General features: G+C 40.1%; 3 protein-coding genes and 1 long non-coding RNA gene across 5 annotated transcripts; 2 read left to right on the plus strand and 2 right to left on the minus strand.

The window, feature by feature from the left end:
- The first annotated feature begins 385 nt into the window (after positions 1 to 385).
- LOC138626378 (complement C1q-like protein 2) lies at positions 386 to 2185 on the plus strand. Its single transcript, XM_069707978.1, has 3 exons — positions 386 to 650; positions 769 to 897; positions 1728 to 2185. Exons 1-3 carry the CDS (start codon positions 422 to 424, stop codon positions 2006 to 2008), a joined length of 639 nt encoding a protein of 212 aa, XP_069564079.1. The 5' UTR covers positions 386 to 421; the 3' UTR covers positions 2009 to 2185.
- A 1260-nt stretch (positions 2186 to 3445) lies between these two features.
- On the plus strand, positions 3446 to 5066 carry LOC138626343 (complement C1q tumor necrosis factor-related protein 3-like). 2 transcript variants are annotated; one of them, XM_069707917.1, is made up of 3 exons: positions 3446 to 3629; positions 3749 to 3877; positions 4628 to 5066. In XM_069707917.1, the coding sequence occupies exons 1-3, from the start codon at positions 3485 to 3487 to the stop codon at positions 4930 to 4932; spliced, it is 579 nt and encodes a 192-aa protein (XP_069564018.1). In that variant the 5' UTR covers positions 3446 to 3484; the 3' UTR covers positions 4933 to 5066. The 2 variants fall into 2 exon arrangements, with proteins under 2 accessions (XP_069564018.1, XP_069564019.1); XM_069707918.1 differs by having other exon boundaries at positions 3752 to 3877.
- A 5902-nt stretch (positions 5067 to 10968) lies between these two features.
- On the minus strand, positions 10969 to 13442 carry LOC138626379 (uncharacterized). The gene is made up of 3 exons (XR_011311289.1): positions 13355 to 13442; positions 12355 to 12520; positions 10969 to 12015 (listed from the first exon to the last, which is right to left on the minus strand). It is a non-coding gene; the product is annotated as an uncharacterized lncRNA (long non-coding RNA).
- A 1534-nt stretch (positions 13443 to 14976) lies between these two features.
- Positions 14977 to 20577, minus strand: LOC138626416 (E3 ubiquitin-protein ligase TRIM21-like). Its single transcript, XM_069708060.1, has 11 exons — positions 20148 to 20577; positions 19981 to 20066; positions 19688 to 19778; positions 19490 to 19578; positions 19157 to 19261; positions 18697 to 18792; positions 18508 to 18611; positions 18299 to 18407; positions 17438 to 17582; positions 17315 to 17341; positions 14977 to 16360 (listed from the first exon to the last, which is right to left on the minus strand). The coding sequence occupies exons 1-11, from the start codon at positions 20164 to 20166 to the stop codon at positions 15816 to 15818; spliced, it is 1416 nt and encodes a 471-aa protein (XP_069564161.1). The 5' UTR covers positions 20167 to 20577; the 3' UTR covers positions 14977 to 15815.
- Between the last annotated feature and the right edge of the window lie 2051 nt (positions 20578 to 22628).

A 22628-nucleotide genomic window follows, 5' to 3' on the forward strand; every position in this document is an offset into this window, starting at 1 on the left:
ATGTTTTTAACACATTAATTAGTTATTTATATCAGGTGTAATTGGGACCACAGATATTGGGACTCAAACTCCTCAGTCGTTGATTTTAGAAAGCTGAATAACTGGAATTTTAAAACTGCTATGAGGTCCCAAAAACAGACAGGTCAGTTCCGCCAGAACCTCTTGATGACGTTTTAGAGTCTGAAGTTGAGCTGCCGAGCGGCACCACTTCCAATAAGAGAAAAGCAGGATATCAAAGGTGAACTAATTGGCAGTAAATAGAGTTGACAATATTTCATCATTGTACATAAACTGAAACAGCAAACAGATGGTACAGCCAAACAAGATAATAAAGCCAAATGTCCAAAGGTGATCTTGAAAAACATAAAAGCCAAAAACGAGGATCACATCAGTCAGAGTTTAGGAGACGGAGCAACGCTGAATGAGGATGAATTTGACAATTTTATTGTTTGTGTCGCTGTTCTGTGGCTCGACTTTGGCCGAGAACGACGGCAATTCTACCGACAAGGAAGTTGTCAGTGAAACACAGTTGTGCTTTTCTGATACTTGTAGTTTACTGAAAGAGTTTGGTGCCATGAGAGAGAAACTGAACGCTCTGGAAAACAGGCTGAAGGACAGTGAAACACAGATCGACAAAATGAAGAACAAAGGTAAAGTGAAGCTTGTGCTCTGATTGGTTTAAAGAAGATTAATGTCATGGAAGAAAACTGGATTCGTGTGGAAATAAATTAACAAAATAATGTAATGCCAATGTTTTGCTTAATCTAGAAACAACCACTGTAGTATTTAGTACTGCAATTGGTGGGAACGGAGCAATTGGACCCTTCAGCAAAGACACAACTATAATCTTCAGAAAAGTGATAACAAATATTGGCAATGCCTACAACCAGTACACAGGTAAGTACAGCAGCACTAACATTTTCTACCATCTCAAATCAAATAGATTTATAACACAATGTAAATAATAAGGTGTAATGTGGGTTAAAACAAGTAGATTGTTTTTACTTGTTTTTATTTATTCATTTTAGTGCCATGTAGGCTATTTTAAAAAAGGCCTCTTAAATTTGACTACATCATTAATGTGAATTCCATTCATCTGCATGGACAAGCAGGATAAAGATCTTGACTATCACTCTTTTAATGACGTCATTCGGTGAATCCGTTGACAAGACCAGACTAAATAATTAGAGGGGTAATGCTGCGTTTAAATGGGGTCGTATTTACCAGGTAAACAAGAAGAGTCCATATGAACGGCCCCCTCTTGTGGTATTCATCGGAAATCCAAATTTACTACAAGCCTAAAGTTCACGAGTTGTGACGTGTTTGCTGACATTTACAGAAATGGCGGAAGCCACGGAAGTTCATTTTTCATTGGCTGTTGCGTTTATATATTGTAATTTTTGTCATCATTTTTAGTCAAACGTCCACACTTTCACCAGGAAGGACGGGATTCCAGTTTTTTCCCTAACCACGTTTTTTTTCCGTGATACTGACTCGCTGCCCTCTAGTGGATGGGATTTTACATTACACGCTTTGCTGTGACACCAGGTTGCATCGAAACAAGTGCAGAACAGTGAAGAAAATGTGAATCTAATAGCTGCCGCACATTGTAATGAATAAAGAAAGTTTACAGTGTGATCCAGCCACTTATAGATTTACAAATCTGTCCAGGAAACGAGGTCGATCATAAAGCTGTCAGTTGTTGGACTGAAATGTTGTTTCCACAGGTATCTTCGCTGCACCTGTCGCAGGCATTTACTACTTCACCTTCTTTCACCATGCTGGAGGAACTCACAGAGTGAGTCTAAACCTCATCCAGAACGACCAGGTTGTTGTGGAGGCCTATGACCACCAGACATCGCATGACGGGGCTGATAATGGAGGCAACTCTGTATTTCTGCAGCTGCAGCAAGGGGAGCAGGTGTTTGTGCGCTTGCGTGCAAATACGCATGTTTGGGGAAATGATTACGTTACCACCTTCAGCGGTTTTCTGCTCAAACAAGATTGAAGGACAGAACAGGAAAGGATTTATTTGTCATAACAATTAAATGATTTTAAACAGATCTGAAATTATTATTAAAACAATAATTTTTAATAGAATTTAAAACACTATGTTCTGTCTCATTCATTCCAAGTGTTGTTGTTTTTTTAAATAAAAGCATCATAATTTCTGCTGAATACAGTATCTCTCGCTTCGATAGTGTTTTTTGTTGTACTGCTGCTTTAATGTAACTTCACTGTAACTCCGTATAACTGCAGCACCTTTTGCATTGCCTCTAGAAGAGAAATGAATGTAAAAGCTTTTGAAAGGTCAGCTGAATTAAGAGCAAGTCATCTGACTCAGTTAACTCAGTTAAACATAAATATATGAGTTTGCTCTTTTAAACCGCTTAAAATTTCAAATCAATCAAAGTCTGTACGACTACAAGCAGGTAAAGCCCTGTTTCCCACTCTGACATCGTACACCAGCATGGTTGAGTTACTGATGCACAAGTTACTAGAGGACAGGCGCCGGCCGTGGCCGTTACAAACCTGCAGGACGAGTCTTCTATCACTCATTCTGGTGAAGGACTGCCGAGTTCGGTGGCAGAGTATCGACCTGTTGAAGTACCTGAAGAAAAAGATCAATGTCCAATGTTATCAGAAAGAAAACATGATGAGACAACAAATACCCACCCAGAATATATAGGAACTATACTTCAGAAACAACTTTAGGAACATTTCAGAAAATATACCAGAATGGAATGGACCCAGGAGAAAACTATATGAGCACTAAAAGAATAGTTTGAAAAGAGACTGGAGGAAAGAGTAAATCACCTAAATATTTCAAAATAGAAACCTCAAGCAAAAGAAGGAACCCGAGGCAACACAGCATTGGTTCAACAGCAGAGGGGTGAAGGACTTCTAGTGGAAAAGAGTCAAATTTGTGGAAGCAGTTAAACAGTCAGTTCAATCAAGGGCATTTCTCTATGCAAGCCAACTCTGTTAAACATTAATAAATCAGTTTGCGTCATAGAAATTGAACTTAAGCAACGGAGAAAAAAAACAGCGACCTACCTTAAATGTTTTTAACACATTAATTAGTTATTTATATCAGGTGTAATTGGGACCACAGATATTGGGACTCAAACTCCTCAGTCGTTGATTTTAGAAAGCTGAATAACTGGAATTTTAAAACTGCTATGAGGTCCCAAAAACAGACAGGTCAGTTCCGCCAGAACCTCTTGATGACGTTTTAGAGTCTGAAGTTGAGCTGCCGAGCAGCGCCACTTCCAATAAGAGAAAAGCAGGACATCAAAGGTAAACTAATTGGCAATAAATAGAGTTGACAATATTTCATCATTGTACATAAACTGAAACAGCAAACAGATGATACAGCCAAACAAGATAATAAAGCCAAATGTCCAAAGGTGATCTTGAAACAACATAAAAGCCAAAAACGAGGATCACATCAGTCAGAGCTCAGGAGACGGAGCAACGCTGAATGAGGATGAATTTGACAATTTTATTGTTTGTGTCGCTGTTCTGCGGCTCGACTTTGGCCGAAACTGAAGTCTTCAGTAAACTAATCGATCTGGAAAACAGGCTGAAGGAAAGTGAAACACAGATCGAGGAAATGAAGAACAAAGGTAAAGTGAAGCTTGTGCTCTGATTGGTTTAAAGAAGATTAATGTCATTGAAGAAAACTGGATTAGTGTGGAAACAAATTAACAAAATAATGTGATGCTAATGTTTTGTTTAAATCTAGAAGCAACCAACATAATATTCAGTGCTGCAGCTGTTGGAGGCGATGCCTTTGGGCCCTTCAGCCATGACACAGTTTTAGTCTACAGCAGAGTGATAACTAATGTTGGCAATGCCTACAACTACGACACAGGTAAGTACAGCAGCACTGACATTTTCTATCAAATCTATTATTTACAAATTAATAAATAGCACAATGTGAATAACAGTGTGTAATATAGATTGTAACATAGAGGTTGATTGTTTTAGATGTATTTTTCATTTGACCTCCTAATATGATATCAAAAAGGCCTCTTCAATTTTTGTGAATAGACCATTTCAATTTTGGAGTAATCTAGCGGTCTCCCATCGTATCCACAATTAGCTTTTAAAGAGAAACAGCTCTCATGTTGTTCCCTTTCTGTTTCCACTGTTCATTTTCACCCATTAAACATCCCTCCAGGATTTCATGGAGTTTTTTTTGTAATTGTTGCGATCAAAAATGCTTGATTTTACAGAAGATTTTCTCAAAACTTGCAATGCAATTTGTAGAGTTTTAAGTGAGTTTTTTGCACTAACGGAATTCCAAACAATTGCAAGTGAAGAAAGATTTTAAATTTTGTAAGTACTACCTGATAAACAATAATATGTAATCAGTTCCTGTGATATTAATCGTGCTGCACATCACAGAAATATTTTCGTTTTAACGTGTTGATGCTACTTACATGTGTGATAGATAAAGGTACAGAAAGCTTTTTAAAGCCTTTTCTGAATCCTTAATTGAATTGTTACAGTATGTTGCAATAAATACAGAAAACACATTTCCAAAAAACTGTCCGAAGAAGGAATCGAGGTCGTTCACAAAGCTGTTTCAGTTGTTGGACTAAAATGTTTGTGTCCACAGGTATCTTCGCTGCACCTGTCGCAGGCTTTTACTACTTCACCTTCTTCTATCATGCTGGAGGAGAAAAAAGATCAAAGCTAAGCCTCATCCAGAACGCCGATGTTGTCGTTCAGTCCAGTGACCACAGTTCAACAAACGACGGGGCTGATAATGGAGGCAACGCAGCATTTCTGCAGCTGCAAAAAGGAGACCAGGTGTATGTGCGCTTGGTAGCAGGAAGACATGTTTGGAGAAGTGATTTTACAACCTTCAGTGGTTTTCTCATCAAACTAGTTGAACAGGATTCAGTTGTCACAGCAATTTGAAATGACTGTCAACAGATCCGAACATACAATCATTTCTAATAGTGATTAAAAAGCTGTTTTCTTTCTGATTCATTCCAAACGTTACTTTTCTTTATTGGCTTCATGAATAAAGTTTCTCTCTCTTCGATACCATGTATTGTTGTCCTGCTACTTTAATGGACCGAACCCTGTATCAACATGGAACTGCAGCATCTACTGACTTCTCCCTTTTGCAGTGTCTAAACATTAAAGAACCGGAGCTCAGTTTTAAACTTGTGATCTTGCCGGAGGTTTTAGATGTCAGGCTGATGATGAGCACGCAGCCTGCAGTGTTTAGCTCTTCTATCAGGCCTCCGGTTGTTGTTTCTTTCAAAATGAACAGGACGACAGAAGTTTCCAATTTTATCACAAGCCACGATCACATATTTTCTGCCCTTTACCAGGTTTTAACTTTTCAACCCCTGTTTCCCACTGTGACATCATACACCAGCATGGTTTTGTGACTGATGCACAAGTTACGAGAGGACAGGCGCCGGCCGGAGCCGTTACAAACCTGCAGGACGAGTCTTCTATCACTCTTTCTGATGAAGGACTGCCGAGTTCGGTTGCAGAGTCTCCACCTGTTCAAGTACCTGAAGAAAAAGATCAATGTCCAATGTTATCAGAACGAAAACATGATGAGACATTGAGAATGAAACCATATTGAGGGAAGAAATACAGTCTTTAAAAGTGCACACATGAAATTTAAAAGGATGTGTGATTAAAAGGAAAATTGCAGAACATCTCACTCAAACATATTTTGAATTGTATCAACAAAAATTGCAAAAATCATATATATATAGTATATCAATATATTAGAAATTGTATAAGTTATAAAAATGTAATGCACTTAATCTTGAAATGGCTTGAAGGGGAGAAGTTCACGGATTTTGACTTTAACAATTCCATAAAACAGTAATGTGATATTCAAAAATGGCTGCATATCAGTGAGAAAACACGATCGCACAGTAAAAACAGAAGGTATGCATGTGCTTGTAATGTTTGATGTCTATCTGATTAGTGGATATTTCACAATAAAATGAACTGATTTAACCGTTTGACTCACGTTTTCCATGCACACGGCGACGAAACGTTAAAGGACTCCTGAAGGATGTGTCTCCGAACAAATTTGTCGTACGCATTATTGTCAGGGTTCCTCTCGCAGGGACGACGATTGTAGCGAGGCGTCACCGAGTCGCTGCTCATGTCGTGAACCACTTCCTGCCACCCGAGAACGAGGGCGAGGGCGAGGGCGACCATGACGGTGAGCGGGCGACCGACGTTCATTTTTGTCTGGAGTGAGGGAAAAGCAAAGTTTATTTGTTGTGAGAAAAATTCACAAGTACTATACACTGCACTGAATACAATGAAATAATGGTAAATTAGCATTGTCGCACAGAATTTATAATTTTATATTAAAATAATAGCATTTGTATATTTTGAGAGACTTTTTTGGTCTTCGCTGTAATTGCCAAATATGAGAAAAGTTAAGACACAATTTATGTCAGCATTTTCTCTTGTATATTCTTTGGAAGGCTGCATTTGTCATTGTGACATCAGATCTACAAAGGGGCTCTGCAACTGTGCGGCTGACTATTTCATGTCAGAAGAGAGGCAGGAAAACACAATGATTCCCAAAATCTCTTGATCTGTCGAATCCTAAAAAGTGTAACACACAGATTTGAATAATGTGATACAATAAATAACATTGGTTAGCTGGGAAGAGATTTTGCTCACCTTCTCTGATCAGCCGGCCTCTGTGCTGTCAGTGTTGCTGCGTCAGTCTCTGATCGAAGGAAGGAAATACTTCTCCCCTTGCCCGGTGAATATTTGAGCACAACCAATCATCTTAACCCAGAGCAGACAGCCAATGAAAGGCCATGTTCAGACCAGACATCTACATACCTTTCCACATTCATCCCAAGTGACCATCGAATCTCAATTTCACTATTGCATATGCAAATCTGCACGTGCGTCGCACAAATAAACAAGTAGGTAAACATGTGAACACGAGCAGAGATGAGAAAGAGAAGTCACAGTGGCAGGCATTCAACACAATGAGACATTCTGGCTCGCTCGCGTCTCATTTTAAAGCGCCATCTTTGAGAAATTGAGGACAGCTTTCACATCCGTGTGTTTAGTGTGTGTTCACACCAGTACTCTTAGCCGACCACTTCCGATCGGCTCGCCCGGGACGCACGTTAATGCAAAGAAGTACGTGTGAAACTGTCAGGCTGGGTCACTGTGGGCGAGATGTGGTTATATGACAAACGTCAGAAAAACACAGAGGAACCAACCAAAGCTGCTGGAAGACCTAAAATATTGCACAGCATCTGAAACCAGGACAGTCAACAAAACAAATAATAAGAAATATGTTAAATATATCAAAAGCTCCACGTTGTCGTTGGTGCTGTTTGATAAGGATAAAAAGCCACAAGAACCAACGTAATGTCGAATATGGTTTTATTTTCTTTAACATCGTCATGAAAACAGACAAACGCGACAGGATGTTTTCTGTATGTTTACAGCAAATGACATTAAACAGCAGTACAGGCACTTCCTCATCGCACTTCTTTAAAGTGACAGAAACAACAACACCTTCACACCCAAGGTCGTGAGTTCTGCAGGACACACAAAAAACATGAGCTGTTCTTCACGAGTCACGTGAGAAAGAAGTGCGAGTGTTGATAAAATGCATTAAAGAGAACAACAACTGAGGGACAGTTTAGAAAAGTTATATTTACAATGACCAGTGAACAGTGCACATTAATGATATTTGTCTTTAACAGGAGTAGATTCTTCAATAATTCCTTTTCGGGCAGAACATTTGCAACAAATTTGATGTTTTACTCTGTTTTTTTTTTTTTAATAAAAGCAGTTTTTTTGTTTCAGAGTTAAATGCAAACAACAAAATCCCTTTAATAAAAAAAAACAGCACATTTTTAGAACTTAAACAGATGAAAATATATAAATGCAGTTAAATATTAAGAGAAATGTATGCACTGAAACTCATGTGGTATTAAAAGCTGTATTCATCAATACTTTTATTTTAACAGTGGATCAAATGATGTGTATTAGAAAAGGTTAATTTGTAATGATGAACTTCAGAAGTTTATCTACAACTACATCCTCAGCCAGCTGTTTTCAGCAAATATCTCTTTTTGCACAATCTTATTTTTAAGATGGTCATTTGGTTTCGGGTGGCGTAACGCTCAGCGAGCAAATTCATTCATTAAAAATCAAGCAATAAAACAAAAGAAATTCAACTAAAATAAGTGTTTGAAAACTGTAAAGTTTAAGGGTTTAGCAATTATTCTCTATGATTTCTCTACTACAAATATTCTCATTTAAAGTTCACACTTGAGTCATTTGTTTCTAATCTAAATATATTAAAAAAAAAGAATGAATGCATTTATTTGACAGTATATAACGCAAAACAATCAGGACTACAATACTAAAAAAAAGACAATAAATGCCTACAAATTAAAAACCAAATTCACATTAAAGAATCGTTAAAAAAGACATGACAATTTCTTCCTCGCATCAAACCTACTTTCTTGAGCTTTCAATTCAGCCCCCATACAATCATTTCTAATAGTGATTAAAAAGCTGTTTTTTTTCTGGTTCATTCCAAATGCAACTTTTCTTTATTGGCTTCATGAATAAAGTTTCTCTCTCTTCGATACCATGTATTGTTGTCCTGCTACTTTAATGGACCGAACCCTGTATCAACATGGAACTGCAGCATCTACTGACTTCTCCCTTTTGCAGTGTCTAAACATTAAAGAACCGGAGCTCAGTTTTAAACTTGTGATCTTGCCGGAGGTTTTAGATGTCAGGCTGATGATGAGCACGCAGCCTGCAGTGTTTAGCTCTTCTATCAGGCCTCCGGTTGTTGTTTCTTTCAAAATGAACAGGACGACAGAAGTTTCCAATTTTATCACAAGCCACGATCACATATTTTCTGCCCTTTGCCATTTTTTCAACTTTGCAACCGTTTCCCACTCTGACATCATACACCAGCATGGTTTTGTGACTGATGCACAAGTTACGAGAGGACAGGCGCCGGCCGGAGCCGTTACAAATCTGCAGGACGAGTCTTCTATCACTCTTTCTGATGAAGGACTGCCGAGTTCGGTTGCAGAGTCTCCACCTGTTCAAGTACCTGAAGAAAAAGATCAATGTCCAATGTTATCAGAACGAAAACATGATGAGACATTGAGAATGAAACCATATTGAGGGAAGAAATACAGTCTTTAAAAGTGCACACATGAAATTTAAAAGGATGTGTGATTAAAAGGAAAATTGCAGAACATCTCACTCAAACATATTTTGAATTGTATCAACAAAAATTGCAAAAATCATATATATATAGTATATCAATATATTAGAAATTGTATAAGTTATAAAAATGTAATGCACTTAAACTTGAAATGGCTTGAAGGGGAGAAGTTCACGGATTTTGACTTTAACAATTCCATAAAACAGTAATGTGATATTCAAAAATGGCTGCATATCAGTGAGAAAACACGATCGCACAGTAAAAACAGAAGGTATGCATGTGCTTGTAATGTTTGATGTCTATCTGATTAGTGGATATTTCACAATAAAATGAACTGATTTAACCGTTTGACTCACGTTTTCCATGCACACCGCGACGAAACGTTAAAGGACTCCTGAAGGATGTGTCTCCGAACAAATTTGTCGTACGCATTATTGTCAGGGTTCCTCTCGCAGGGACGACGATTGTAGCGAGGCGTCACCGAGTCGCTGCTCATGTCGTGAACCACTTCCTGCCACCCGAGAACGAGGGCGAGGGCGAGGGCGACCATGACGGTGAGCGGGCGACCGACGTTCATTTTTGTCTGGAGTGAGGGAAAAGCAAAGTTTATTTGTTGTGAGAAAAATTCACAAGTACTATACACTGCACTGAATACAATGAAATAATGGTAAATTAGCATTGTCGCACAGAATTTATAATTTTATATTAAAATAATAGCATTTGTATATTTTGAGAGACTTTTTTGGTCTTCGCTGTAATTGCCAAATATGAGAAAAGTTAAGACACAATTTATGTCAGCATTTTCTCTTGTATATTCTTTGGAAGGCTGCATTTGTCATTGTGACATCAGATCTACAAAGGGGCTCTGCAACTGTGCGGCTGACTATTTCATGTCAGAAGAGAGGCAGGAAAACACAATGATTCCCAAAATCTCTTGATCTGTCGAATCCTAAAAAGTGTAACACACAGATTTGAATAATGTGATACAATAAATAACATTGGTTAGCTGGGAAGAGATTTTGCTCACCTTCTCTGATCAGCCGGCCTCTGTGCTGTCAGTGTTGCTGCGTCAGTCTCTGATCGAAGGAAGGAAATACTTCTCCCCTTGCCCGGTGAATATTTGAGCACAACCAATCATCTTAACCCAGAGCAGACAGCCAATGAAAGGCCATGTTCAGACCAGACATCTACATACCTTTCCACATTCATCCCAAGTGACCATCGAATCTCAATTTCACTATTGCATATGCAAATCTGCACGTGCGTCGCACAAATAAACAAGTAGGTAAACATGTGAACACGAGCAGAGATGAGAAAGAGAAGTCACAGTGGCAGGCATTCAACACAATGAGACATTCTGGCTCGCTCGCGTCTCATTTTAAAGCGCCATCTTTGAGAAATTGAGGACAGCTTTCACATCCGTGTGTTTAGTGTGTGTTCACACCAGTACTCTTAGCCGACCACTTCCGATCGGCTCGCCCGGGACGCACGTTAATGCAAAGAAGTACGTGTGAAACTGTCAGGCTGGGTCACTGTGGGCGAGATGTGGTTATATGACAAACGTCAGAAAAACACAGAGGAACCAACCAAAGCTGCTGGAAGACCTAAAATATTGCACAGCACCTGAAACCAGGACAGTCAACAAAACAAATAATAAGAAATATGTTAAATATATCAAAAGCTCCACGTTGTCGTTGGTGCTGTTTGATAAGGATAAAAAGCCACAAGAACCAACGTAATGTCGAATATGGTTTTATTTTCTTTAACATCGTCATGAAAACAGACAAACGCGACAGGATGTTTTCTGTATGTTTACAGCAAATGACATTAAACAGCAGTACAGGCACTTCCTCATCGCACTTCTTTAAAGTGACAGAAACAACAACACCTTCACACCCAAGGTCGTGAGTTCTGCAGGACACACAAAAAACATGAGCTGTTCTTCACGAGTCACGTGAGAAAGAAGTGCGAGTGTTGATAAAATGCATTAAAGAGAACAACAACTGAGGGACAGTTTAGAAAAGTTATATTTACAATGACCAGTGAACAGTGCACATTAATGATATTTGTCTTTAACAGGAGTAGATTCTTTAATAATTCCTAGCAAATTAATTCATTAAAAATCAAGCAATAAAACAAAAGAAATTAAACTAAAATAAGTGTTTGAAAACTGTAAAGTTTAAGGGTTTAGCAATTATTCTCTACGATCTCTCTACTACAAATATTCCCATTTAAAGTTCACACTTGTGTCATTTGTTTCTAATCTAAATATCAAAAAAAAGAATGAATGCATTTATTTGACAGTATATAAAGCAAAACAATCAGGACTACAATACTAAAAAATGGTCCCCCATGTTGGATGTGACATCATTAGATCGTCATATTTGATTGGCTGATAGACAAGTTACCCAGGTTGTGCCGACTGTTTTTTTTTCACCCCGCGTTTTTTCGACCGTTTTCTTTACCCCCAGTTCTTCCGGCCGCGTTTTTTACCCCGGTTCTTCCGGCCGCGTTTTTTACCCCGGTTCTTCCGGCCGCGTTTTTTACCCCGGTTCTTCCGGCCGCGTTTTTTACCCCGGTTCTTCCGACCGCGTTTTTTACCCCGGTTCTTCCGACCGCGTTTTTTACCCCGGTTCTTCCGACCGCGTTTTTTTCCCAGGTTCTTCCCACCGTTTTTTTTACCCGGGTTCTTCCCACGGCTTGGCAGGTTAAGGTCAGTGAGGCTGAAGATCTGCTTGTCGTCGTCATTGTTATTGGCTTCGATGACAGACTGCGCTGTATCTCTGTATAATGAGAACAATATTTCACTATAATGTCTTACATTTAATTCAGTTCAATTGAATCTTATTTTTCAGTGCAAAATACTTTACAGCACAAAAAAAAAAAAAACATTAAAACTTTAGTCAATTTCAAGAAAAGTCACAATAGAAAAGTGCAGAGATACGAAGAAGAGTTCTTTTCAGCCTTTAAGTTTAGTCAAACAAACACGTGTAAAGCTCAGACTTGAAGAGGTTGGGAGCTGGTTCCACAGGAGAGGAACCGGATAACTGAAGGAACCGTAATTTAGCACACAGTTCTTGTCTGTTTTATAATGAAATAATCAATTTAAACTTTCAATTCACCTTGCCAACTCCCCTACATCATTTCTGTCGACGGGCTCTTGAAGGATGGGCCTTTCAGTAACGACGTCGTCATCTTCTTTGACGATCTTAACTTGGCAGGGCTCCAAGTTCCCCTCGTGGATCAGGGCCACAGTGAAGATGAAGGCAGTAAGGAGGATCATTTTCACTACAGCGAAAGAAAGAAGGGAAGACTTTAATTTTTAGATGAAAATATGCAGTTTAAAACCAATTTTTCTGTGTGTGTGAATATATATATATATAAATACACACCAAATAAAATATCTATCAAAGGCTGTGCATGCACTAAAATCAACAGCTACCAACTGCAACATTATTATCACACTGGTATTTTTAAGACGTAGCATCATAACATTTTACATGCAGAGTTTAGTATGATGTGGTCCCACTAGTCTGTGCTATTTGTTTACCCCATGCAACTAGATAGAACTGTGTGAATGAACCTGAGGGAACTTTTTTTTGTTTTAATAATTGATTCCTTAATCCTCGTAAATCCTGTTAAATGGTGTGACTTAAAAACTAAACTTGCCACAATTTTCTGCCAACTGAATTCTTCATTAAATGGAAAACAGCTGCAAAATCTGTTGTTCTTCTGGCACCAGCTCCATCATTTGACATAAACAGTGAAACATCACTGACAACAGTCAGAGGCTGGAAGAACTCGAGGCTGATTCACAGTCTAGGACACCAGGGGGCGCTCTACATAACAAAACCTGGTTCTCTTTGCTTTTACTGGAACCAGCTGCAGTTTAAGCAAAGTGAAAAATGAAATAAAATAAAAACAATATTCTGGACAAAACATCTGCTAAAATAATGCTATGTATTGAAATATCAGTCAACAAAAACAAAACTCATCAGGCATCGAAACAGTTGCTGGTTACTGTTTTGGAAATTGACTCTGTAAAATAAATTAAACAAAATAAATAAACCAAAAAATAACTGCATAAGGATTTCAGAAACAGATAAAGAGAAGTTTCCGTACCTTTGTCAGCCGTTGTCTGAGTCTGGAGAGGATCAACACCAACTCCGGTCTCTGTTAGAAGTTCTCAACTCATTCTGCTTTTATGAACTGATTTCTCTTCCTCTTTTTGTGCACATTTAATGACAGCCAATCATCTGCTCCAAAATCATGGAGCCAACAGCCAATCACAAAAGAGGAAAGGTAAGTTCGGTACACAAGAAAAAAGGCATTAAGCCAAGAAACATGATGCAATACAACAAGAACAGCAAGTGCAGCGTGTCTACAATGCAGCGCAAGATGTGGACAAATGAACACACTTCAAAGTTCAAAATTAAGTTGTATAGTTGATGAAGATTTGCACGTGAAAGAAATTATAGTCATGTACGACAATAACAGGCTACACGGATATACAACTGCAGCTTTGGCACTGGCTCATCAACCAGATTTACACACTGAACGTTGACGGTAAAACAACGACACTGTTATTTACTCACAAAGCAGACGATGATCTGACAGCGCGCAAACGCAAAGTCGACACAAACACGACACAACAACAGTTTCCTGAAAGCCAGATATATAAAATACCTTCATGATAAGAGCATCGACCGCTGACTCCGTATTCCCAGGCCAAACAAGACCAGTAAAAACAACACAAAAAAAAGAGCATTTCTAATATCATACAGTGGAACATGTATATAATTTCGTACTGATTTTTTTCTATCCTTCATTGTATTTGTTGTATTTTATTGCCTCAGAGATCCACCGTACTCCATATCTGTCTACTTCAGGTGGGCTGAGGATCTTCAAGGGGAGACAGCAGGTCAACACGATCCGCCAACATGGGACGTCACGTCTCTTCTCTCTGTCCATCAACTCTCTCGGCTGTCATTCACTCACATGGCTTTTCCTACCACAGCTATGCTGATGACACCCAACTGATCGTCTCTTTTCCCCGATCTCAAACACAGGTAGCAGCACGAATCTCTGCCTGTCTGACTGACATCTCTCAGTGGATGTCCTCACACCACCTGAAAATCAACCTCCACAAGACCGAACTGCTCTTCCTTCCAGAGAAAGACTCTCCCACCCTCGACCTGACTGCTACCTCGGACAACTCTGTGTTATCCTCGACCCTGACTGCTAAGAACCTCGGAGACACTCGACAGTCAACTCTCTCTTACTGCCAACATCACGTTCCTGTAGATACATGCTGCACAACATCAGGAGAATACATCCTCTTCTCACTCAGAAGGCGGCGCAGGTTCTGGTCCAGGTTCTGGTCCAGCTTCTGGTCCAGGCTCTGGTCCAGGCTCCTCCTCCTCGACAGTTTTATTTATTTTAATTTATTTTCTTTTTTTTTAATTTATAGTTGTGGGCGTGCCGGTACTCTCCCATCTGCCAGGGGGGCTGCTGCACCCTTCGCACCTCGACTTCCCACGGTCTTGGTGTTTTAAGTCCATTTATAGTGAGTCTATTAGAGTCAGGCAGCTCTAAACATGTTTGGCTTGCTTAGTTTAACCTGCATCACCTTGTGTGGTTTTTATTTATTTTTACATACATGGACTAGGTCTCATCCTAATTTGCATGTAGCCCCCTCCAACCCCACACACACACACACACAAACAAGACTAGTTGGATTGTGTGGAAACTACATTTATTTTAATCTGATTGGATAACATAGTCTACAAAACATTGTCTGACTTAAAAAAAGTATAAAAGTACAAAAGAATTCAGTGAAAATTTGAAGCTAATAGGAACAAAGCGCTCATGGGGCTGAGGGGGAGAAAATGAGGTGTCATTGTTTCTTTTAATTACATTAAAAAAAAATATTTATCCTTTTATTTGCACCAAGACCATTAAAATTAAAACTTAAGAGTACAGAAAAAATTTCCCCACAGCTAGTTCTATAGATGCATGCTCACTCCACACCAAAAAACATATTGCAGAAACAGTGAATCGGCATATTGACAGTGACACAGACAGAAACCACATGAGGAACTTGTTCGAGGTAAAAGGTTGAACAGATCGATGCAGACTCTTAAAAATGAAGCTCAAAGGGAAGTAAAAAGCTTGTCCACCAAATTCTGACTGCAAATTGAGAACTAATTGTTCAAACAGCTTAATTAAAATATCTGTGGCATCAATAAAAGGAAATTAGGCAATGAAAGGAGAAACTAACCTTATTAATTCATCGTTTGCCTTAAAAAATACATATTTAGTTTTTAGTTCCTTCCTTAAACAATATCTTTTTTTTGCACACTTTGACTTTTCTTAAATGAAAATGGAAGTTCAAATATTTAGCATACAAAACTAAAAGAGACGCCTGCATCATAATATCAACATTAAAGTATAAATCTTTTTTTTTAAACCTGGATCGGCACACAAAACTCATTTAAAACCCTTCACATGACCTGAAACACCACGAAGCAGTCAGCTGTTAGTGTATAACAGCGAACTTGTGCGCGTCTCATCAGATGTCACGTTACTGCTTTGGCACAGCAGAGATAATCAGAGCGGCGGCGTTTTTATCATTTTCTTTCAGATGCGGACTGAAATACGGGAAGACCTCATCGCCGAACGAACACTCGGTGAACGAGTAGATGTGGGACCGAGTCGTCACGTCGTAGAAGGACACGAGGCCTTCCTCGTAGTCCACGAACACCCCGACCTTTTCAGGTTTCTCTTCCAGGGAGAGGCTGACGGGCGGCGCCGCCAGGGCCGCGTACTTCCCCCCTTCGTAATGTACAGCGACCCAGTAACCTTCATCGGGGTTCAGCGAGAGTTTCCCCTTGCGCTTTGCGTCGCGTCTCGCCACGCCCAGGTCCCAGTCGCTCTTGTTGCGGACCTCCACCTCCCAGTACGACCTCCCGGAGGCCACGCTGTTGAGCGCAACCACGCTGCCGAACAGGTCGAACCTCTCCGGAGGGTCGGGGACTTCCGACTTCTTCCCGCCGTCTCTCACCTCCTTCCCGTCGTCGGAAAGAACGAGGCATCGGTGCGCGCTGGCCGGGTCCAACTTCACATCCACTGCAGTCACACAGAATACAGGTGAATAGAGGAATCATGATGCGGGGCTAATTCATATGTACAAACCGTGTGTGACAGCTTAATGCATATGTTACTGAAAACGATTAATAACCACCCTGTAAGATCAACAGAATGAAAGGTTAAAACCTTTTTGCCTGACATCCAAGTCACCATAAATTGTGCGTAGAAACTACTACCAGTTATAGCCAGCTATTTTGTTCGCTAACTTGCTACCAGACAAGAAATGAATACTGTTTAGTCCATAAATCAACTGTTTGAACCATGATTCACCTCTTACGTTGGCTTGTTTCGAATGTCCATCCATCTATTATCTATACCCGCTTTATCCTGAACAGGGTCAAGGGGGAGGGGGGGCGGGGCTGTAGCCTATCCCAGCTCACGTAGGGTGAAGGCAGGGTACACCCTGGACAGATCGCCAGTCCATCGCAGGGCCAACACACAGAGACAAAGACCATTCACACCTAAGGGCAATTTGTAGAACCACCAATTAACCAGAGGTGCATGTTTTTGGATGGTGGGAGGAAGCCGGAGTACCTGGAGAGAACCCACGCAGGCACATGGAGAACATGCAAACCCCGCATAGAAAGGATTCAAACCCTGCTTTGAACCCAGAACCTTTTTGCTGTGAGGCGACCATGCTAACCACTCCACCACTGTGCCGCCACGGTTTCGAATGTGACACAGCAAATTAGGATTCGCACGTCAAAATTCACCGATAGTGTACCGCACGCAGAGTTCCTTCTCGCTTCTTGTTTCTAAGGCGGCAAAACTGATCGAGGTGCTAAAAAATATGGGGAACTAACCAAAGTGATAACATCAACAGAAGTTTGTTAAAAAAAACATCTGAACTCTTAACTTATTTTTATTTATTTATTTTTTCTAAATAAGACTACCAAAGTATTCGATGTCATGCAGAGGTTTGGAGATACGCACCTGCAAATGTGGGAATCCTCTTCAGTTCTTTGGAAACAGAAATTCAATTTAAGTAAGACGCAATAAATTAAAGACAGATCTTGATTAAATGAAATACAAACCATAATAAATGTGAGGACTCACCAACGGAGGACAGTTTTTCCAGTTTCTGGTGAATCTGTTTCATCATGGTTGAAGTTGCCGATCTCAGCGAACCGAAGGATAATGAAGTGTCCACACTTACATCGCTCCAATCCTGAGATTCATGCAGGCCTGTTGGAGGGGAAACCTGTGTGTGTGTGTGTGTGTGTGTGTGTGTGTGTGTGTGTGTGTGTGTGTGTGTGTGTGTGTGTGTGTGTGTGTGTGTGTGTGTGTGTGTGTGTGTGTGTGTGTGTGTGTGTCACATTGACAGTATACAAGATTCATTTTGATGTTCAGGAGTAAAACACTCAACTTAGAAAATACACAGAAATTGAAAATTTGAGTCGAACAATCTGTTTCCTGTTTTAGTGCTTTTATGACAGTTTATTGTCCTGGACTGCTTTCGAACAATCTGTTTCCTGTTTTAGTGCTTTTATGACAGTTTATTGTCCTGGACTGCTTTGCTGCTCTTTTCTCTCTCTGCTCACCCCAACCGTCCGAGGCAGACCGCCCACCTCTGAGCCTGGTTCTGTTTGAGGTTTCTTCCTGTTAAAAGGAAGATTTTCCTTCCCACCGTTAGAGATTTCTCTTTCTTTTAATGTTAAATATTTCCTTCTCACTGTTTGAGGTTTTTCTCTCTTTTAATATGAAATATTTCCTTCTCACTGTTGGAGGTTTGTCCTCCCAGGAAACAGTTCACGTGGTAACTGTTGATCTGTTGGGTTCCTTTGTTTGATGCTATAAAGTTCTGTTTTAAGGATATTCACCATGTTAAGTGGCCTGAAATAACTTGTGTTGTGATTTGGCGCTATATAAACGAATTGAATTAAAAAAATTGAAATTCATCAGATCCTCTGGGCTCACCTGCAAGTCTGTGTTTTTGTCCAGTTCATCGATGGTCTTTTTGAGTGCATCAATTTCTCTTTGCAGCTTCTGGACCAGATCTTTCGCTTCTCTTTTCACCTTCCGCCTCCTAGAAATAACAGAGCGCATTAGGCCGGTCGTTGGACCTGCAGAGTGGAAACAACTAATCCTCATCAACTATGAATGTCACTCGGCCGCACGGAGCTAACCTTTCCTCCAGAGGTTGAAGGGCTTTCTGCCGAGCCTCCTCCACCTCTCTCATCACCTCGGAGAACACGTTGTTGATCTCCAGCCACTCGGCATCCAAATTGCCCTGAAAAAAAAAAAAGGTGACGGGCGATGTTCAAGAAAATACCACGACCACAACTCCAGAAGTGGAACGGGCCGCTGCAGCTTACCTTGCAGGCTTTCACGGACGATCGTACTTCGGCCACCTTGGTCTCTCCGGTGTGAATTTTCTGCTGTAAATCAGCCTTCGTCCTATCCTGTCGAGCCTTGAAAGAGGGCAAAACATACAAAGTGAAATACCCGATGGAGCTCAACGAGACGTAAGAGTCTACGGCTGTGCTCGCTCTGACCAGCGACGACCAAGTAAAACAAAATCTAGGTTATGACCTGATTTATCTGTTACCAAATTTTATTTGGATTTGCAGCCAATAGCTTTTGAGACTTCTAATTTCAAACGACAAATGTTAATCTCATGGTAGTAGATGAGTCGTCAATAATGTTCAAAGCACTGTGATGCCTTTCAGTTTGGACAAAATGGTCGACCAACCGACATAACAATGAAACAATAAACTTATATCGCCGTCCCGACAAGCGAGGCTGCTTGTTTTGGGGCAAAAACAGTTGCTGTACCTTTCGCCGTTTTTGAGCCTCCCTCTCGTCCTCTTTTTCTGTCTCGTTTGGATGTTTCACTATTTCCCGGGCTGTGGTTGTTGGAGGCTTCAGGTGGTGCTCCACCTGATATATGATTAAAAAAAAATAAACCCAGTTTAAACACAACAGAACTTTTCAGTCAGCAGTGCATCTACTGAAGAGAAAGCAGTAAAAAAAAAAAAAAATCATGTCAAATTCTTTACAACAAGGTAAAAATGTCACTGTATACAGGTGCATCTAGACTGCTGTACTTTAGGGCTGTTTCTGAAGAACTGGTAGGACCTCCCCAGCATTTAAATATGAGTCGCGTACCTGCTGAGTGGCAGTGGAGAAGTCCAGCGCTCGACGAACTTTGCCCGGGCTGAAGGTGGTTGGAGGAGAGCGCGGTGGAGTCTCAAATACTGCAGAGAAAATAAAACAAACAAAGCTGCTTTAAATTGTTTCGATGTTTTTTTTTTTTTCTTCTCGTTCTATCGCTGCTGCGAATTTAAGCAACTAACAAATACGTACATGATTCGTTGGACTCCCTCACTGTGGTATCTGCGGCTGCGGGGTCGGCCTGGGTGGGGAAGGTCAGCGACGGCAGCGGCATCAAGGAAGGCTGTCGGGAAACGGAGGAGGAGGTTTGAATGGGTTTAACCGAACAAAGCTTCGAATAAAAACTACAGAAATATATTTTTTTTTTAAATGAAGGTCAAAAATTGAAATACTCTGAAACACACTGCATCAGAGAGAAGAGATTACACTCGAACAGCTTCTTTCTCAACATTATTAGATTCAAACGAGCCAGAAATCTGCCGCACCTTCGGGCCGGCGGTGAAATCAAGCGCTTGGTGAGTATTGAACGGGTTCGCTCCCATTTGTAGAAAATGCTGTTGAGGTCCGACCACTGTAGGGAAAGAAGATGGGTTCACTGTGAAATAAAAGCTTTTTATTCTCTGTTATGAATGAAGTAAATGATAACACATACAGGGTGTGATTATCTCCATGACTGCGGATTGTGTGGCTGCAGGATTCGTCTGGGTGATGAAGTTTGAAGTCGAGAACAGATCCTGTCAGAGAGAAGGTGGAAGACAAAAAAAAAAAAATACTTAAGAGGATATAAATGTACAGATCATTCCATAACTTTATTAAATGTCATGGTTTTGTATGGCGGCCTGCACGCCCTGTCCAGACCTCACTTGTTCGGCCTAATTGAATCTTTTATTTTGTTACATGCCTCCTGTTTGACCAGAGCGCTGCGCAGCCGTCCGACGTTCCTTAGTTGAGATTCTTCCCACTGTTTCGCCCAGAAAGGCTGCTCACTCTGCGGGATGGTCATTCCCTTCGGCGTGCATCCCATCTTCCCCTGGTGAGTCCTGAGGCCGTGGTAAGATGTAACTTCAGACCAACCGCAGTGGCAAACCATTTTGGACAAAGAGTCTGTTTGGGACATAAGGATTAAGAATTAATTTGATGTTTCTACGTAGCTGTTTTGAGGGGGGGGGATCGACATATTTGCAACGTCAATAAACAGTTATCTGTAATGAATTTTTTTATTTTTTTTTATGTGCAAATGGGATAGCCATGTCTTAGTCAGTATTTTGGGATAAAGTGAAAATGTGTGAAACCAGGGATGGAGAGCTGCCAGAATGACTCCGCCACTTTTTTTTTCTTCAAGTGAGCTAATAAAATGTCCACAGTTTTCTTGATCTGGTTGAAATTCATTTACATGTTTTGAGTGTTTGAACTCACAATGAAGCGGATCATTCGAGAGAGACAATAAAGACAAATGTAACGGTTAAACCTTTTGAAATGATTTTTGAGATGAATTAACTGATTCGTGACATTAACCTGAACCTTGCTGTGATCCAAGGACATTTGCGCTGTCAAAGTTACTGCATTTACCGCGTTAATACAAACTCAGCACTTCCTGTATTATTTCAAATTAAAAGCCTTCTAAGCATTTTATTTTGACAGAAACCTCCTCATTTCCTATAAAGGCTTTTATGGATAAATATTTGTGTTGTGACTGAAGTCGGACAATCACACGTAAAATCGATAATCCAAAACATCTGTTGAAAATGACAGAATCCTCTTGTTAACTTGATTAAATTAAACCAATATAAATATACATTCATATACGCGCTCCGGTACACACGTGGGTGAAACCATAAAGTGTATGACACTTTGAGGAGTAACAACTCATATTGGGGTGAATATACATTATTTTTTATATTATGTCATTTTGGGTGCAACACGAAGGCAACAGAAGCTTTTTTTTGTTTTTGTTATTGTTATTCTCAGCACCTTTTTATCTCACATTTAACATTTTGCAGCAGGTGCATCACAGACTCTGCAGAGCACATCCAGTAACTCGGGGCCGTGCATGCACAAAGACGGGAAATGTTTTTGTGAAACTCACCAGACTTCAAATTGCTGAAGATATCCCTGAAAGGCTCCTGTCGTTTGATCTGAGGAGCCGTGTAGGTGTACTTAGGAAGATAAATGATCTGTTCAGCCTCAGGGATCCTCATTCCCTTCGGCGTGCATCCCATCTTCCCCTGGTGAGTCCTGAGGCCGTGGTAAGATGTAACTTTAGACCAACCGCAGTGGCAAACCTGGAGCGACATGTCGGACGTGTTGCGAAATCTGTAGAAAACAGAGTAAATGCAATGTTTTGTGCCACTATAACACCAATACAAAAGCATGTGTTTTAACACATTTGTAGTAGCATGCGTCTCCATATGTTCAGGATTCATAACTGTACCAAACCTGTGTTCCTGTTTTTGAGACAGAAAGAAAGGATTTTCATGCTTAAGATGAGTCTTCTCGGATCAGTTGCTGCAGTTTCTTCATTTTGACCCTTGTTTCATTCATTTTTCTCTGTTCCACTTTAAGGAAACACCCGTCTCAAAGTTAGATTTTACGAGTAAAGACAATTTGAGAGGAATTTAAATGTATCGCTTTTGTTAAGTCCAACATATATTGTTGTTAAATATACGGTAAAATGTCTGTATTTCATTCTTTAAGTCATTAAATTTCTTTTATTTCAATGATTTGATGTCAACCTGAACGTGTAGGACGTGGATAGTTACTCGGTGTCTCCCTCTAGTGGTACTGAATTGCAATATACAGTGGGGACTCGATTTTGCTGCAGGTTACAAACAACCGGACACAACCAGGAAGTTAAACAGGAAGAGAGCAAGATGAAATTACAGAGCATAGAAACAGTAATAATAATATTGCTCTAGAGCAGCACAAAATGAGTTAAACGCCCACAGTAATGTAAATGTAAAACTAAAGTGCAGTTTTCTAATAATTTTGGTCAATTTGGCACAGTACAGATTAACTAGGCCTATATTTTAAGTAGGATTTAGTTCGTATTTTTAATTTAATTTAATTAAGTATAATGTGAAAGATAGCCCCTAGAGATGTTTATATAACAATCCTAATTCTTTGGCTGTACCTT

The sequence above is a fragment of the Brachyistius frenatus genome, unplaced genomic scaffold (assembly GCF_029030835.1).
Source record: "Brachyistius frenatus isolate BFR_SWC_R1_liver_20210118 unplaced genomic scaffold, ASM2903083v1 Contig_73, whole genome shotgun sequence".
Lineage (NCBI taxonomy): Eukaryota > Metazoa > Chordata > Actinopteri > Embiotocidae > Brachyistius > Brachyistius frenatus.

Bases quoted from the DNA above. Each gene is read 5' to 3' on its own strand.
- LOC138626378 (XM_069707978.1), top strand. From the start codon at position 422: ATGAGGATGAATTTGACAATTTTATTGTTTGTGTCGCTGTTCTGTGGC. The intron at 651-768 runs GTAAAGTGAAGC...TGCTTAATCTAG, and splicing joins CGACAAAATGAAGAACAAAG to AAACAACCACTGTAGTATTT. The intron at 898-1,727 runs GTAAGTACAGCA...TTGTTTCCACAG, and splicing joins TGCCTACAACCAGTACACAG to GTATCTTCGCTGCACCTGTC.
- LOC138626343 (XM_069707917.1), top strand. From the start codon at position 3,485: ATGAGGATGAATTTGACAATTTTATTGTTTGTGTCGCTGTTCTGCGGC. The intron at 3,630-3,748 runs GTAAAGTGAAGC...GTTTAAATCTAG, and splicing joins CGAGGAAATGAAGAACAAAG to AAGCAACCAACATAATATTC. The intron at 3,878-4,627 runs GTAAGTACAGCA...TTGTGTCCACAG, and splicing joins TGCCTACAACTACGACACAG to GTATCTTCGCTGCACCTGTC.
- LOC138626416 (XM_069708060.1), bottom strand. The intron at 19,579-19,687 runs GTACGTATTTGT...TTTTCTCTGCAG, and splicing joins GAGGGAGTCCAACGAATCAT to TATTTGAGACTCCACCGCGC. The intron at 16,361-17,314 runs GTGCGTATCTCC...GTGTGACTGCAG, and splicing joins GAGGATTCCCACATTTGCAG to TGGATGTGAAGTTGGACCCG.